The following is a 17,608-nucleotide window of genomic DNA, read 5'->3' as shown; positions in this document are numbered from 1 at the left end:
GCTAGCAGAGTGGAACACCTATTTAGGTGAGGTGCTGGCTAGCAGAGTGGAACACCTATTAAGGCGAGGTGCTGGCTAGCAGAGTAGAACACCTATTTAGGTGAGGTGTTGGCTAGCAGAGTAGAACACCTATTTAGGCGAGGTGCTGGCTAGCAGAGTAGAACACCTATTTAGGTGAGGTGTTGGCTAGCAGAGTAGAACACCTATTTAGGCGAGGTGCTGGCTAGCAGAGTAGAACACCTATTTAGGCGAGGTGCTGGCTAGCAGAGTGGAACACCTATTTAGGCGAGGTGCTGGCTAGCAGAGTGGAACACCTATTTAGGTGAGGTGCTGGCTAGCAGAGTGGAACACCTATTTAGGTGAGGTGCTGGCTAGCAGAGTGGAACACCTATTTAGGCGAGGTGCTGGCTAGCAGAGTGGAACACCTATTTAGGTGAGGTGCTGGCTAGCAGAGTGGAACACCTATTTAGGTGAGGTGCTGGCTAGCAGAGTGGAACACCTATTTAGGTGAGGTGCTGGCTAGCAGAGTGGAACACCTATTTAGGCGAGGTGCTGGCTAGCAGAGTGGAACACCTATTTAGGTGAGGTGCTGGCTAGCAGAGTGGAACACCTATTTAGGTGAGGTGCTGGCTAGCAGAGTGGAACACCTATTTAGGCGAGGTGCTGGCTAGCGGAGTGGAACACCTATTTAGGCGAGGTGCTGGCTAGCAGAGTGGAACACCTATTTAGGTGAGGTGCTGGCTAGCAGAGTAGAACACCTATTTAGGTGAGGTGCTGGCTAGCAGAGTGGAACACCTATTTAGGCGAGGTACTGGCTAGCAGAGTAGAACACCTATTTAGTTGAGGTGCTGGCTAGCAGAGTGGAACACCTACTTAGGTGAGGTGCTGGCTAGCAGAGTGAAACACCTATTAAGGCGAGGTGCTGGCTAGCAGAGTGGAACACCTATTAAGGCGAGGTGCTGGCTAGCAGAGTGGAACACCTATTTAGGCGAGGTGCTGGCTAGCAGAGTGGAACACCTATTTAGGCGAGGTGCTGGCTAGCAGAGTAGAACACCTATTTAGGCGAGGTGCTGGCTAGCAGAGTAGAACACCTATTTAGGCGAGGTGCTGGCTAGCAGAGTGGAACACCTATTTAGGCGAGGTGCTGGCTAGCAGAGTGGAACACCTATTTAGGCGAGGTGCTGGCTAGCAGAGTGGAACACCTATTTAGGCGAGGTGCTGGCTAGCAGAGTAGAACACCTATTTAGGTGAGGTGCTGGCTAGCAGAGTGGAACACCTATTTAGGTGAGGTGCTGGCTAGCGGAGTGGAACACCTATTTAGGTGAGGTGCTGGCTAGCAGAGTAGAACACCTATTTAGGCGAGGTGCTGGCTAGCGGAGTGGAACACCTATTTAGGTGAGGTGCTGGCTAGCGGAGTGGAACACCTATTTAGGCGAGGTGCTGGCTAGCAGAGTGGAACACCTATTTAGGCGAGGTGCTGGCTAGCAGAGTGGAACACCTATTTAGGTGAGGTGCTGGCTAGCAGAGTGGAACACCTATTAAGGCGAGGTGCTGGCTAGCAGAGTAGAACACCTATTTAGGTGAGGTGTTGGCTAGCAGAGTAGAACACCTATTTAGGCGAGGTGCTGGCTAGCAGAGTAGAACACCTATTTAGGTGAGGTGTTGGCTAGCAGAGTTGAACACCTATTTAGGCGAGGTGCTGGCTAGCAGAGTAGAACACCTATTTAGGCGAGGTGCTGGCTAGCAGAGTGGAACACCTATTTAGGCGAGGTGCTGGCTAGCAGAGTGGAACACCTATTTAGGTGAGGTGCTGGCTAGCAGAGTGGAACACCTATTTAGGTGAGGTGCTGGCTAGCAGAGTGGAACACCTATTTAGGCGAGGTGCTGGCTAGCAGAGTGGAACACCTATTTAGGTGAGGTGCTGGCTAGCAGAGTGGAACACCTATTTAGGTGAGGTGCTGGCTAGCAGAGTGGAACACCTATTTAGGTGAGGTGCTGGCTAGCAGAGTGGAACACCTATTTAGGCGAGGTGCTGGCTAGCAGAGTGGAACACCTATTTAGGTGAGGTGCTGGCTAGCAGAGTGGAACACCTATTTAGGTGAGGTGCTGGCTAGCAGAGTGGAACACCTATTTAGGCGAGGTGCTGGCTAGCGGAGTGGAACACCTATTTAGGCGAGGTGCTGGCTAGCAGAGTGGAACACCTATTTAGGTGAGGTGCTGGCTAGCAGAGTAGAACACCTATTTAGGTGAGGTGCTGGCTAGCAGAGTGGAACACCTATTTAGGCGAGGTACTGGCTAGCAGAGTAGAACACCTATTTAGTTGAGGTGCTGGCTAGCAGAGTGGAACACCTACTTAGGTGAGGTGCTGGCTAGCAGAGTGAAACACCTATTAAGGCGAGGTGCTGGCTAGCAGAGTGGAACACCTATTTAGGCGAGGTGCTGGCTAGCAGAGTAGAACACCTATTTAGGCGAGGTGCTGGCTAGCAGAGTAGAACACCTATTTAGACGAGGTGCTGGCTAGCAGAGTGGAACACTTAAAACAATAAAGGAGAGCCACTCACTCTAGGAGCTCAGATGCAAAAACATGTTTTATGTCCTACGTTTCGACAGACAAGCTGTCTTCATCAGGGTATAATGACAAACACTGCGGGGTGACTCATTTATATAGTGTCAAAAGACATACAGTTGTCTGTAATCATGGCCGGGTGTGGCCTGATATCATTGGTTAATTCTCATATATTAAAATAGCATACATGGATAGCGTACGATCATAGATACAATTTGGCTACATAAGCATACAAACATTTACAATAGCCAAATCACAATAATCACAAGAATGGCTTCAGATCAAAGTCTACGTTGAGACCGGAGGGAGCAAGGGTCTTTAAATTAAAGATCCAGGCAGCCTCTCGTTTTAACAATAAATTGTCGAGGTCACTGCCTCTCCTAGGGAGGGTGACATGTTCGATGCCGATATAACGTAGAGACGAAATCGAGTGGTTTGCTTGCAAAAAGTGGGCTGTAACTGGGTAAGTTTTTGCACCTAATGGTGCTACGATGCTCCGAGATTCGTACTTTTAATTTGCGCTTTGTTTTACCCACATAATTTTTTACCACAAGGACAAGTTATAAGATAAATAACTGCCTTAGTGGAGCACGTGATAACACCTTTGAATGGGATCTGTTTCCCTGTTTGGGGGTGTTTGAAGGAACGACATTTATAAGTACCATTGTATTGAGCACAGCCATTACACTTGTAGTTTCCATCCAGTAGGGGGCGCAAATAGACGTTGTTCAGGAATATCTTGGGGTGGTAAATCAGAGTTTACCAATTCATCTCTGAGAGTTCTGCCCCACGAGAATATGACCAAGGGAAGGTCCGAAAACACATTACCGATACTGTCATCGGATCTTAGAATGTGCCAATGTTTGTGAACAATTCCCTTCATTTGTTCAGAGCACTTTGAATAGCGGGTAGTTAGAATGCAAGAATGCTTCTTTTTCTGAGACTGACCTTGAAAAAGGTCCTGTATCGTTTTGTTTTGAAATTTCTCAATGGCAGTATTAATCTGACCATTTTTGTACCACCTCTCCTTGAATTTTCTTTGCGTCTCAGCCATATTTCTGTCGAACTCTGATAGTTTTTTGCAAATTCTTTTGATTCAACAGAATTAGCTGTAGGGCAAACCATTTTTCAAGGGAAGTGGGGGACAACTATCAGCCCTCATCAAACTGTTATGATAAGTAGGTTTCCTGTAAAGATCAGTGTATAGAACATTATCATCACTCAAGATCAGAAGATCAAGAAAACTGATTTGACGTGTATGTCACGCCCTGACCTTAGAGAGCCTTTTTATGTCTCTATTTGGTCTGGTCAGGGTGTGATTTGGGTGGGCATTCTATGTTATGTATTTATTTGTGTTTGGCCGAGTATGGTTCCCAATCAGAGGCAGCTGTCTATCGTTGTTTCTGATTGGGAATCATACTTAGGTAGCCTTTTTTCCCACCTATGTTGTGGGATCTTGTCCTTGTTTTGTTGCTGTTGAGCCCTATAAGGCTGTACGTTTCGTTGGTTTTCTCGTTCTTGTTTTGCGGGTTATCATTAAAGAATATGATTAACCTACCCCACGCTACATCTTGGTCTAATTCCACCACCGACGATCGTTACAGTGTATCAGATTGCATAGTAAATCTCAAATGCTCAGAACAGGAGTTAAGAAAAGCATGGAATGCCTGGAGCTGTTTTGCATCACCCCTCCATAGAACAAAACTATCATCAATATACCGTTTCCAAATAATGATGTTAGGCAAGAAAACATTTTTGAGAGGATTGAAAATAGACTGTTTCTCCATGTAACCCACATACGCATTAGCATAGTTAGAAGCCATGGGGGATCCCATAGCAGTACCCTTCGTCTGAATAAAGAAGTAATTTAGATTTTTTTAAATTTGAATTTTATTTCAACTTTATTTAACCAGGTAGGCCAGTTGAGAACAAGTTCTCATTCACAACTGCGACCTGGCCAAAATAAAGAAAAGCAGTGCGACACAAACAACAACACAGAGTTACACATGGAATAAACAAATGTACAGTCAATAACACAATAGAAAAAATCTATATACAGTGTGTGCAAATGAGGTAAGGTTTAGGGAGGTAAGGCAATAAATAGGCCGTAGTGGCGAAGTAATTACAATTTAGCAATTAAACACTGGAGTGATAGATTTGCAGAAGATGAATGTGCAAGTAGAGATACTGGGGTGCAAAGGAGCAAAAAAAAATAATAATAATAACAATATGGGGATGAAGTAGTTGGATGGGCTATTTACAGATAGTCTATGTACAGGTGCAATGATCTGTGAGCTGCTCTGACAGCTGATGCTTAAAGTTTGCGAGGGAGATATGAGTCTCCAGCTTCAGTGATTTTTGCAGTTTGTTCCAGTCATTGGCAGCAGAGAACTGGAAGGAAAGGCGGCCAAAAGAGGAATTGGTGGGGGCCTTATCAGCTCACTGGTCACCATAGCAGCACCCACCCGTAGCACGCGCTCCAGCAGGTATATTTCACTGGTCACCCCCAAAGCCAATTCCTCCTTTGGCCGACTTTCCTTACCTAGCAAAGACTTATAGATGACCTGGAGCCAGTTGGTTTGGCGATGAATATGAAGCCAGGGCCAGCCAACGAGAGCATACCGGTCGCAGTGGTGGGTAGTATATGGGGCGTTGGTGACAAAATGGATGGCACTGTGATAGACTGCATCCAATTTGCTGAGTAGAGTGTTGGAGGCTATTTTGTAAATTACATCACCGAAGTCAAGGATCGGTAGGATAGTCAGTTTTACGAGGGCATGTTTGGCAGCATGAGTGAAGGATGCTTTGTTGCGAAATAGGAAGCCGATTCTAGATTTAATTTTGGATTGGAGATGCTTGATGTGAGTCTGGAAGGACACCTGGTTAGACTGTAAACCCAGCCTTTACTGACACACAACATGAAGTAGTTGTGTGTGAGTTCTATTTCAGCCAATGTTATAATGCATGCACTGGAAGGTAGTTCATTGGGGTCACGTTACAGAAGAAAATGTTCCATAGCTTCAATACCGCCCTCGTGTGGAATATTTGTGTATAATGACTCAAAATCCAAAGTAACTAACAAAATATTCTCAGGGAGAGGATCAAGAGATTCAATGATAGAGATCATACTGCTGGTGTCCTTTACATCGGAGGGGAGCTGTTCTGCGAGTGGTCTAATAAAAAAGTAAACAAAAGTAGATAAAGGGGCTGTTACTGCATCAATGCCCGCTACAATAGGGCGCCCTGGAGGTTTTGCAACATTCTTGTGTAATTTCGGGAAAGTATAGAAAGTGGCAATTTTAGGGTGTTGAATAGCCAAAAAGGTTTTGGGTTATCTGACCAGAACTTAAATACCCATCTAGGACAGTAAAGATAGTCTTCTGAAATTGGGCAGTGGGGTCACTTCTGAGGTGTTGTCAAACAGTTGTCTATGACACTCATTTACATAAACTGTCCTATCCATGAGTACAACTGACCCACCCTTATCAGCAGGGCGGGTAAGGACTGACATATCGGATTGTAAATCAAGCAAAGCTTGTTTTTCATCCTTAGGTAAATTATGGAAAGATATGTATTCCTATTTGTTCTTAAGGAGATGAACAACATATTTTTCAACAAGTCTGCAATATGTGACATCAGCTGATGTAAGAAGGGCTTTGTAAATACATTTGATTTGATTTGATAAACCCCAATCCAGTGCAACAAGTAAGAAAATGTAAGAAAAAAAGTACTATTTGGACCCAGGTCTGTGGTGAAGAACGGATCAGTATAGTACAGCAAAACTTGGTACCTACACACAGGGGAGCAGGGTGGCTGAGGGTGGTAGCACAGTGTTGGGCAGTGAGAGAGTGCTTTGGCTCAGTACACAGATCTGGGACTCCCTTCAGATGAGTCCCTTGGACATTATCCCAGATATACTGAGTTACCTGCAACAACACGGGAAGATACTATTAGCATAGGAAACAAAAGCAAGTGTGACAGCACATCTCTAGAATAGAATGTGTTACTTAATGAATTGGTTTAAAAATATTTAGAGATGATTTGGGCATGAAAAGCAATACATGCTAAATGGGGGTGATTGACTTACAGTAACATTGGAAATGATTGGCACCCTTGATAAAGATGGCCCAAAAAATGGTGTAAAATATGACAAATACTGAGCTACTGTATATTGTATGTTCCAAAAAATAGGAAAGTATATTATTTCATACTAATGCAATTACTCTGTTGTTTAACAAGTTAATAAAAAAAATATTATTGACACCCTTGTTTTCAACACTTTGTGCACCTTCTCCTTGCAAGGATAATGGCACTTAGCCTTTTTCTATAATGTTTTATGAGATTGTAAGAAAACGTTGGGATGGATCTCAGACCATTCCTCTATAAAGAAACTCCACATCCTTGATATGCTTCGGTCTGCGCTTATGGACGGCCCTCCTCAATTCAAACCACAGGTTTTCAATAGGGTTCAAGTCCCAACACTGTGAGGGTCAATGTGGTCAATATATATCCGTATACATGGATGGATGCTTCTCCCTCTCTGTCACAGATGCCATGGTTGCCCTTAGTTTGAAGATGTAATCCGGAGACAGCTGTATTATACAACAGCCTTCTGTGTGTGACCTTTTCCACTCCCTAATGCCAGAATTGTCTCCATCTCCTTAACTATCATACTCTAATTCCTCTGATTTCCTCTGATTTCAAAACTCGGTTCTCCAGAAAGTGGACAGCAACACTTTTGCAGTTGTACTGGTCCCGTGTGGCTCAGTTGGTAGAGCATGGCGCTTGCAACGCCAGGGTTGTGGGTTCATTTCCCACGGGGGGACCAGGGTTCAATTCCCACGGGGGGACCAGGATGAATATGTATGAACTTTCCAATTTGTAAGTCGCTCTGGATAAGAACGTCTGCTAAATGACTTAAATGTAAATGACTTAAATGTACTACGTGATGTCTTTCAAAAAAGCCACATTAGAAAGCATTACCTACACATACTGACCAGCTCATGTTATAGACAGAATTATGCTACATGGCAGACCAATCCGAACTCATCTCTCGTCATGTCCACGCCAACCATTTTCTCAGCCAATCATGGCTAGCGGGAAGGTTCCTTACTTTTTCCGTGGCTAAACCAAATAGGACCGTAATTTAACAAATGTATTCGTATTTGAAGATAGTGTTCCATAAGGTAATTCTGCCATAAATGTACTACAAATTAGTTGAGTTCATGATGTAGTTGACCTTAACAAGACCCCAGGAGAAGCTTCAAACAAGCTTCTAAGGCTATTCATACAGACACTGAACTTCCCTCCCTTAGCATACAGAGAAACAAAGATTCAATTCGACACTATAAAAAGAAAAAAAAGAACTTTGGCAAAAATCACTTAAAAAAATAATCATCCCATTTCAACTTTGTCAATTTCAGATTATGCCAATAGCAACAACAGCAACAACAACTAAAATGCAGAGGTAAGCAAGTGTTGAGTGTCCTTACAACCGGTCACAGCCAGTCCAGCACTGTCTGTAGGTCCCAGAGTGGCCTTTGCCCATCTTGTGGACCGTGCACCATAGCCAAACAGAGCTACAGTAGGCCTTTATTTGCAACACAGGCCTGCCATCATTCACTTTGAACTGGACTGTGTGTTTACAGGTAGTTGCAACAGCACGACTTTAGATCATTAGAATGCATTCGCCAAAAGCCAACTGAATGGATTTCAGCAAATATGTCAATACCACTTGGGAGTCCTTTTACATTTGGGAACTTTACAGTCCTATTGAAGATTAGCTCAAATCTAACGAAGGAACATTAGATGAACCCTCTCAAACTTTCAGTTAGTTGGCCGTCAAAATTGCACTGATAAATGATAGGGAATTGTAGCCTACTCGCTCTTCTGTAGTTTGCCTGCCAACAATGCATGCTTGCACAACCAAGCACACAAAGCAAACTTGCTGAAGTTGGCTAGCTTGCTAGCTAGCTACACTACATGACTACAAGTATGTGGACACCTACTCGTCGAACATCTCATTCCAAAATCATGGATATTAATATGGAGTTGGTCCCCCCTTTGCCTGGCTCATACTTGCTGCTATATCAGCCTCCACTCTTCTGGGAAGGCTTTCCACTAGATGTTGGAACATTGCTGTGGGATATTGCTTCCATTCAGCCACAAGAGCATTAGTAAGATCGGGCACGGATGTTGAGCGATTAGGCTTGGCTAGCAGTTGTCGTTCCAATTCATCCCAAAGGTGTTTGATTTGGGTTGATGTCAGGGTTCTGTGCAGACCAGTCAAGTTCTTCCACATCGATTTCAACAAACCATTTCTCAACGGACCTCGCTTTGTGCACGGGGGCATTGTCATGCTGGAACAGGAAAGGTCCTTCCCCAAACTGTTGCAACAAAGTTGGAAGCACAGAATCGTCTAGAATGTCATTGTATGCTGTAGCATTAATTTCACTAACGGGCCTAGCCCGAACCATGAAAAACAGCCCCAGAACATTATTCCTCTTCCACCAAACTTTACAGTTGGCACTATATATTGGAGCAGGTAGCGTTCTCCTGGCATCCGCAAAACCCAGATTCGTCCGCCAGATAGTGAAGCGCGATTCATCACTCCAGAGAACGTGTTTCCACTGCTCCAGTGTCCAAAGGCAGAGAGCTTTAAACCACTCCAGCTGACGCTTGGCATTGCGCATGGTGATCTTAGGCTTTTGTGTGTGGCTGCTCAGCCATGGAAACCCATGGGGAAATTGCAGTTGGCTCAGAACAGGGCAGCACGGCTTTCCCTTAAAAGTACACAGAGAGCTAACATTATTGACATGCATGTCAATCTCTCATGGCTAAAAGTGGAAGAGAGATTGACTTCCTCAGTATTTGTTTTTGTAAGAGGTATTGTCAAGCTGAATGTACAGAGGTGTCTGTTTAAAATACTAGCACACAGCTCCGACACCCATGCATGCCCCACAAGACATGCCACCAGAGGTCTCTTCACAGTCCCCAAGTCCAGAACAGACTATGGGAGGCGCACAGTACTACATAGAGCCATAACTACATGGAACTCTATTCCACATCAGGTAACTGATGCAAGCAGTAGAATCAGATTTAAAAAGAAGGTAAAAATACACCTTATGGAACAGCGGGCACCGTGAGGTAACAAAAACATAGGCACAGACATGTATACACACATGATACCATGCACACATGTACACATAGATTTTTCATTGTAGATATGTGGTAGTGGAGTAGGGGCCTGAGGGCACACAGTGTGTTGTGAAATCTGTGAATGTATTGTAATGTTTTTAAAATTGTATAAACTGCCTTAATTTTTCCGGACCCCAGGAAGAGTAGCTGCTGCCTTGGCGGAACTAAATGGGGATCCATAATAAATACGAATACAAATACCTCACCCCAGCAAGGCTGCTCCATTACCAGAATGTGCTGTTAACCATGTCTCATGTCACACTGAAGCGCCGTCCTTAGCCCCGCCACTCTTTACCAACTGACGATGATGGTGAGCCCCATGATTGTGCTGTCCTAGTTGACCAGGTCTGTAAGCCTCACCCGGATTTATCTGATGTGCCTTTAATGAATGCTGATTTGGAACTATTTGTTGATGGTTCCGCTCAAAAACCACCTTAAGGCAAACCATTAATGGATAATGCAGTAACTACGGCTGCCACTACATTGGAAAGTGCTAAACTACCACCCCATTGGTCAGCTCAGGCTGCAGAATTGTTTACTCTTACTAGAGCATTTATTTTGGCTTCGATACACTCTGGAAGCAACGAGGGTTCCTCACCTCATCTGGTAAATTGGTTGAAAACTTGTTGGAGGCTATTTTGTTGCACTTCCCATCTAAATGTTAAAAACATGTTTCTCTACGGGATGTTTCTGATCTGCAAGGGCCTGGGGAAGTGAGAATGGAGAAATAAGTGTTCTTGGCACATGACCAAGACCATGTGTAAAAGGGGGGAGTTGTGGTTTGTGCTAAGTGTGATTTGTATGACTAACAATGTAGGCAGAGGAAGGCTGAGACCAGATTGCCATAGGTAACAGTAATGCCTCTGTCTCTGATGTACATGCATGGACGTGCGCATCGTACCCCTGGTTTAGCACCTCATGAAATACTCACAGGAAGACCCATGAGAATCCTAAACCCCCCGTTCCCACAGAACAGGTTGACACTGACGGGTTGAGAGGATCAAATGATAAGCTACTGAGCTGCACTTAACAATGTTCTGAAGTCTGTTTCCCAGGATACAAGTGGCTTTGCCTGAACCAAAGGGAGGACAGCTCCACACATTTCAGCCAGTAGATTGAGTGGTCATCAAGGACCTCCGCAGAAAGACTTGGCACCAACAGCTCTGGACTGGTACATTGCAGGTGCTCCTGATGGTTGCAGAGCGGTCGACGTGAGTTCATGCCAGCAACTGCAGGAAGGTGCACCACAACCCAGACGAAGATGTACCAGCCAATAAATCGTCATAGGCAACCCCAGTGGCCATAGGAGGACCAGGAATGGACTCTACTCATTCATGTTTGTGCATTTGTGGTCAGTCTTCTCATTGTAGCTGTTGTATGGGCCCTGGGAGTTGTGGCCACATTGCAACTGAAGTATACAACACCAGCATCATCCCACGGCGGGACTTAAATAACAGCCGCTCCAGCACAAGCCAACGGCAGGCTCCGGACGGGAGTTCAGTAAATAATAGCTGCCCCATTGTTTAAGAAGACGGCAGTAGAATGGCCTTACTGAAGAGCTCAGTGATTTTCAACGTGTCACCATCATAGGATGCCAACTTTCCAACAAGTCAGTTTGTCAAATGTCTGCCCTGCTAGAGCTTCCCCGGTCAACTGGGAGTGCTGTTATTGTGAAGTGGAACGTCTAGGAGCAACAGCGGCTCAGCCGCGAAGTGGTAGGCCACGCAAGCTCACAGAACGGGACCGCCGAGTGCTGAAGCGCGTAGCACGTAAAAAAAGCATTCTCAGTTGGAACACTCACAACTGAGTTTCAAACCTCTGGAAGCAACGTCAGCAGAAGAACTGTTAGTCGGGAGCTTCATGAAATGGGTTTCCATGGCCGAGAAGCCGCACACAAGACTATAATCACTGCAATGCCAAGTGTCGGCTGGAGTAGTATAAAGCTCGCCGCCATTGGACTCTGGAGCAGTGGAAACGTGTTCTCTGGAGTGATTAATCACGCTTCACCATCTGGCAGTCTGACGGACGAATCTGGGTTTGGCAGATGCCAGGACAACGCTACCAGCCCCAATGCACCGTGCCAACTGTAAAGTTTGGTGGAGGAGGAATAATGGTCTTGGGCTATTTTTCATGGTTCGGGCTAGGCCTCTTAGCTCCAATGAAGGGAAATCTTAATGCTACAGCATACAATAATATTCTAGATGATTTGGGGAAGGCCCTTTCCTGTTTCAGCATGATAATGCCTCTGTGCATAAAGCAAGGTAAATACAGAAATGGTTTGTCGAGATTGATGTGGAAGAACTTGACTGGCCTTCAAACCTCAACTCACCTTAACCCCATTGAACACATTTGGGATCAATTGGAACACTGACTGCGAGCAGGCCTAATTGCCCAACATCAGTAATGTTTGTGGCTGAATGGAAGCAAGTCTCCGCAGCAATGTTCCAACATCTAACAGCAAAGGGGGGACCAACTTCATGTCAATGCCCATGATTTTGGAATGAGATGTTTGATGAGCATGTGTCCACATACTTTTGTAGTGTATTTTGTCTTGCCCATTCACACTCTGAATGGCACACATACACAATCCATGTCTCAATTGTCTTAAGGCTCCAAAATATTTTTTTCTCCTCCCCTTCATCTAAACGGATTGAAGTGGATTTAAAAAGTGACATCAATAAGGGATCATAGCATTCACCTGGATTCACCTGGTCAGTCTATGTCATGGAAAGAGCAGGTATTCACAATGTGTTGTACACTCAGTGATGCTGTTATAATACCCAAACATTTGTATTAAAAAAATATTTGTTAAACCAGGATGTGATGTAAACTGAGTGTACAAAACATTAAGAACACCTTCCTAATATTGAGTTGCACTCCCCTTTGCCCTCAGAACAGCCTCTATTCGTCATGGCATGGATAAGGTGTCAAACGTGTTCCACAGGCATGCTGACCCTTGTTGACTCCAATGATTCCCATAGCGGTGTCATGTTGACTGGATGTCCTTTGGGTGTGGACCATTCTTGATACACACAGGAAACTGTTGAGTGTGAAAAACCCAGCAGCATTGCAGTTCTTGGCACAAACCGATGCGCCTGGTAGACTACCATACCCTGTTCAAATGACTTAAATATGTTGTCTTGCTCATTCACCCACTGAATGGCACACATACACAATCCATGTCTCAATTGTCTCAAGGCTTAAAAATCCTTCTTTAACCCGTGTCTTCTCCTTCATCTATACTGATTGAAGTCGATTTAGAAAGTGATATCAATAAGGGATCAAAGCTTTCACCTGGTCAGTCTGTCATGGAAATAGGTGTTGATAATGTTTTGCACACTGTATGACAGGATTGGATGTTTATTTTTTTAATGATTTTAGTCATTTAGCAGACACTCTTATCCAGAGCGACTTACAGGAGCAATTACGGCTAAGTGCCTTGCTTAAAAGCACATCGGCAGGTTTTTCACCAAGTCGGGTCGGGGATTCAAACCGCTCTTAACCGCTAGGCTACCTGCTACCCTATGCATGCAATGCCAATGTTGTTTGACTTGTTTGTGTATCAGCACATTGACCTAATCTCACTGCAACACTTCGTCCATGTTGCTTGACAGGCATTTTCAAAGAACCTTTAGTCAGGGTGAGCTTCGCGCCCTTTTCAAACTTCCTGGTAGTTTGACACAACGGTGGATAACAGTTACCTAAATAACTTATTTACTTGATACTCATACCTTATTGACCTTTAAAAACATTCCGTGGAACTCACAGGGAGGGTTGGGGCATGTCTTTCAAACTTCCAAAATATCATTTTTTATTTTACTTTGTATTAGAATATTGAAATGTACAAAAGTAAGGCTACAATTTATATGATGACATTAAAGTAATAGTTCAGCGTTGGACATATTTAGATATTTGTTTCCTTACCTTGAAAGCAGTCTACTGGAAAAGTCTCGGAGTGACTGCAATCCACACTCAGAGTGACTGCAAGACCCCGCCCCCCCACACACACAAACAGTTACCCTGCACCCCACCTCCCAATGAACATGTCTCATTGTTAAAGCGTAAATATGTATATTATTCTTTTTTTATTACTGTTTCATTCACTTCTCACTTCCCCCTCCCCTAATAGCCCCCATACCCGACAGACTTCATTCACCCTGCCCCCAACACCCAACGGTCATTTATAACTGCTACTGTTGTAAATGTGTATATATTATTATGTCTCATTCTCTTTTTATTTATTTTATTTTTACCTGCACTGTTGGAGCCCGGAGAACAAGATTTTCACTGTACCCTATAATTACATCTGTGTCCCTATACAAGTGACTAATAAGCTCATCCAATCTAAACCTTTCACAACAGTCTGACTATGAACATCTGTATGAAAACCAAATTTAAAAAAACATTAAAAAACAACTGATGATGCAATATGAAAAGAAATTGGTGGAGGAGATTAATCATCAACGTAAATTGAGAAACTTTTGTTTGATTAAGAGCGAATTCATGTGTGACAGAAAGGTTATGTACATCCTACAGCCGGAGATCACTATGTGCACAGGTAAGAACAGGGATATTGCGCCTGTGTGTGTAAACAGGCTGGTATTGTGGTGAAATAGTATAGGAGAGACTTTGTAACTACTGTGACCTCAGAGGTAGAGAATGAAATTCACTCAATACTCTATTGCCCTTTAAAACATGATATATGTGTCTTTCTATTCCAGAAAGCCCACCAGGTATACCCTGGCATTATGTGGCTGAGCGACGATGAAAATGTTATATAAACCTATAATTGAATTACATATTTAGTTATAGGCGTATATCAGGTCCATGGACGTATGGATTGTGCATAGGTGTAACGTCCTGACCAGAGTTCTTATGTGTTTTGCTTGTTTAGTGTTGGTCAGGACGTGAGCTGGGTGGGAATTTCTATGTTGTGTGTCTAGTTCGTCTGTTTCTGTGTCCAGCCTAATATGGTTCTCAATCAGAGGCAGCTGTCAATCGTTGTCCCTGATTGAGAATCATATATAGGTGGCTTGTTTTGTGTTGGGATTTTGTGGGTGATTGTTTCCTGTCTTCTGTCTTTGTGTTCTGCACCAGATAGGACTGTTTCGGTTTTCACATTTATTGTTTTGTTGTTTGTAGTGTTCAAAAGTATTCTTTATTAAATCATGTTGAACACTAGCCGCGCTGCGTTTTGGTCCTCTCCTTCATCCCAGGAAGAAAACCGTGACAATAGGCTTATACAGCTTTCACATTTTAATTATTTCTTGGGGCCCGAATGTGTTTAAATCGTTTTTTTCAGTTTCATTCACCTGTATTTATACATCTGTATTTATTTATTTTTGTTTTTGCTCTTTAAAGGTAGTTGTTTTTGCCTAGACAACCTTGTAATCATGTTGATTCTTTGTATGCGGTGCACACTGCACAGCACTCTTTGTAAGAATCATTGTCATTTTCTTTTAAAGTGTCAATTGATCCTGTAACGGATGGGTCGCGAACTGACAATTTGACACTGAAATAAAACATGAATTCAATCATTCAGGTGTTTCACTGTTCATGTGTCTGATTGTTTAATTTAGGTAGTTGCAAGTGTTTGTGTGTTCTTGGCTTTTGAGTGGTTTCAAATAGGATCACACCACCAGCATGGTTATAGTTTGTGGGCTGGTATAGGGATGTGTGTGTAAGTTGTCTAGGTAGTTGTGTCAGCTGACTAAAGATGTCAGATGTTCTCTCTATAGATGAAGAAGAAGAAGAGGGGAATGGGGGGGGTGGCTCGAACTCAATATTAGGAAGATCTTAATGTTTTGTAGACACCAGAAACTGTTGAGCGTGAAAACCCAGCAGCGTTGCAGTTCTTGACACAAAAAGGTGCGCCTGGCACCTACATGTACTATCATACCCCGTTCAAAGACACTTAATTATTTTGTTTTGCCCACTCACCTTCCAAATGGCACACATACACAATACATGTTTAAATTGTCTCAAGGTTTAAAAAACCTTCTTTAAGCATCTACATTGTTTGAAGTGGGTTTAACAAGTGACATTAATAAGGGATTATAGCTTTCACCTGGATTCACCAGGTGTTCTTAATGTTTTGTACACTCTGTGTATGTTTGGCAGAAGGATTAGGATATATTTCCCAATAGGATGTGGAATCAGTATCAACATGTTTTTTTGTACATTGTCCTTGTGGCTTGGTGGGCTACATGTATAAAAGGGTTCCTCTTTCTCAAGCTGAACAGAACCTACAGACTACCACCTGTGATTCCTTCTCTGACAGGAAAAGATTACCATGGAGAAGTTGGCCGTCCTTCTGCTTCTGAGTGCTGCCATTGCACTGGGCGACGCAAACCTGATCCAGCTCCTTGGTTTAGAACCCTTACTGAAGACTAAGGTGGAACAGACTCCTGTCGAGGCTCACGTGGCAGCAGTGCAGGAGGGGATAAAGGAAAGTTCATGTCCCTCAGACTGGCACACATATGGATCACACTGTTTCAAGTTTGTCAGCATTCAGCAATCATTCGTAGATTCGGAGCAAAACTGTTTGGCACTTGGTGGAAACCTAGCATCCGTGCATAGCCTTTTAGAGTACCAGTTTATGCAAGCACTGACAAATGATACCAATGGCCACCTACATAGCACCTGGCTTGGAGGTTTTGATGCAATCAAGGAGGGCACATGGATGTGGTCAGATGGGTCCAGATTTGATTACACTAACTGGGACACCGATGAGCCCAATAATGCTGGAGAAGGAGAGGACTGTCTGCATATGAACGCTGCAAGTGCGAAGCTCTGGTATGACGTGCCCTGTGAGTGGAAGTTTGCATCTCTCTGTTCCAGAAGAATGTAGGCTAGGAAATGCCACAGCTACTTCCCCTCCACCTCCAGGGGTGAACAGTCTACACTTCAATAATCAAACCAAGATCTGCCACTCACTGCAGCTCACCAACATGACAAATAAAACCTGTATTCACAAAAAAAGCTAGCCACCTATCTAATAATTAGCTAACGAGCCACATCTAACAGTTAAAAATAATGACAGAGGAATTTACAAGAAACAGCAAACAGAAAACATGTAGTTATCGAAGGAACAGTCTTTGAAGCTCAATGCAGACTCATTATCTGCTGTTAGCTAGCTACTGTTTAGGTAGGCTAACATTTCAGGTTAACTAACATTAGCTAAGCTTGTGATGAAACTGTGTGTTGTTGCTAATTCTGCTTTTGAAATTAAAGATACATTACATACTCTGAATTGTTTTAGTTTTTTTTTTTTTGCTAATGCTTGACAAGTTGTCATGCCGCATTAATAAGTCAATGGTATATGTGCGATTTGTACCAACTGTACAATGAGTCTCACAAAGACACTTAGCTAATTAACATTAAGAAATAACACTTAAAGCACACACAATCTATTTTTAAACTAGAATAAATATAATCTCTCAATAACATGAACCTGCATCACTAAAAATGATTGATACATGATAAAACCTTAACATACTGTTAATATTAATTGTTAACTCTTTACTAACATACCATTCGTTAATGAATGGTTTAGATGTGGGACATTAAGGTTATTTAACTATTAACTCAAATGAATTATCAGCTTTAAAAAACAATGTATTAATGCATTTTTTATGGCTTAGTAAAAATGCATACAATTAATAAATGCTTAGTAGATACATTCACAAAATGATTTTTTTAGGTTAACTAATGCATTGACTAATGTTAATGTAACCTTATTGTAAAGTGTTACCTTTCCCTGTCTTTCATATCTGAGGCTAAATCCATGAGGCTGATTAATGTGATAGGGAACATGTCCAGACAGAGAGCGAGAGAGAGGGAGGG

The 17,608-nt window shown here is 43.2% G+C and overlaps 1 protein-coding gene and 1 long non-coding RNA gene across 2 annotated transcripts; one reads left to right on the top strand and one right to left on the bottom strand.

The window, feature by feature from the left end:
* Window positions 1–6,360: 6,360 nt before the first annotated feature.
* LOC120043761 lies at window positions 6,361–14,632 on the bottom strand. Its single transcript, XR_005476507.1, has 3 exons — window positions 14,017–14,632; window positions 13,688–13,744; window positions 6,361–6,492 (listed from the first exon to the last, which is right to left on the bottom strand). It is a non-coding gene; the product is annotated as an uncharacterized LOC120043761 (long non-coding RNA).
* Window positions 14,633–15,986: 1,354 nt separating this feature from the next.
* On the top strand, window positions 15,987–17,015 carry LOC120043753 (ladderlectin-like). Its single transcript, XM_038988316.1, has one exon. The coding sequence runs from the start codon at window positions 16,056–16,058 to the stop codon at window positions 16,611–16,613; it is 558 nt and encodes a 185-aa protein (XP_038844244.1). The 5' UTR covers window positions 15,987–16,055; the 3' UTR covers window positions 16,614–17,015.
* Window positions 17,016–17,608: the final 593 nt, after the last annotated feature.

This window comes from Salvelinus namaycush, chromosome 3, assembly GCF_016432855.1.
Source record: "Salvelinus namaycush isolate Seneca chromosome 3, SaNama_1.0, whole genome shotgun sequence".
NCBI classification, from domain to species: Eukaryota; Metazoa; Chordata; class Actinopteri; order Salmoniformes; family Salmonidae; genus Salvelinus; species Salvelinus namaycush.
The sequence above is the reverse complement of the archived record's forward strand: the minus strand, read 5'-3'. Positions and strand labels throughout refer to the sequence as shown.

What these genes read in the sequence shown, in the direction of transcription:
- LOC120043753 (XM_038988316.1), top strand. Translation starts at nt 16,056, where the DNA reads ATGGAGAAGTTGGCCGTCCTTCTGCTTCTGAGTGCTGCCATTGCACTG.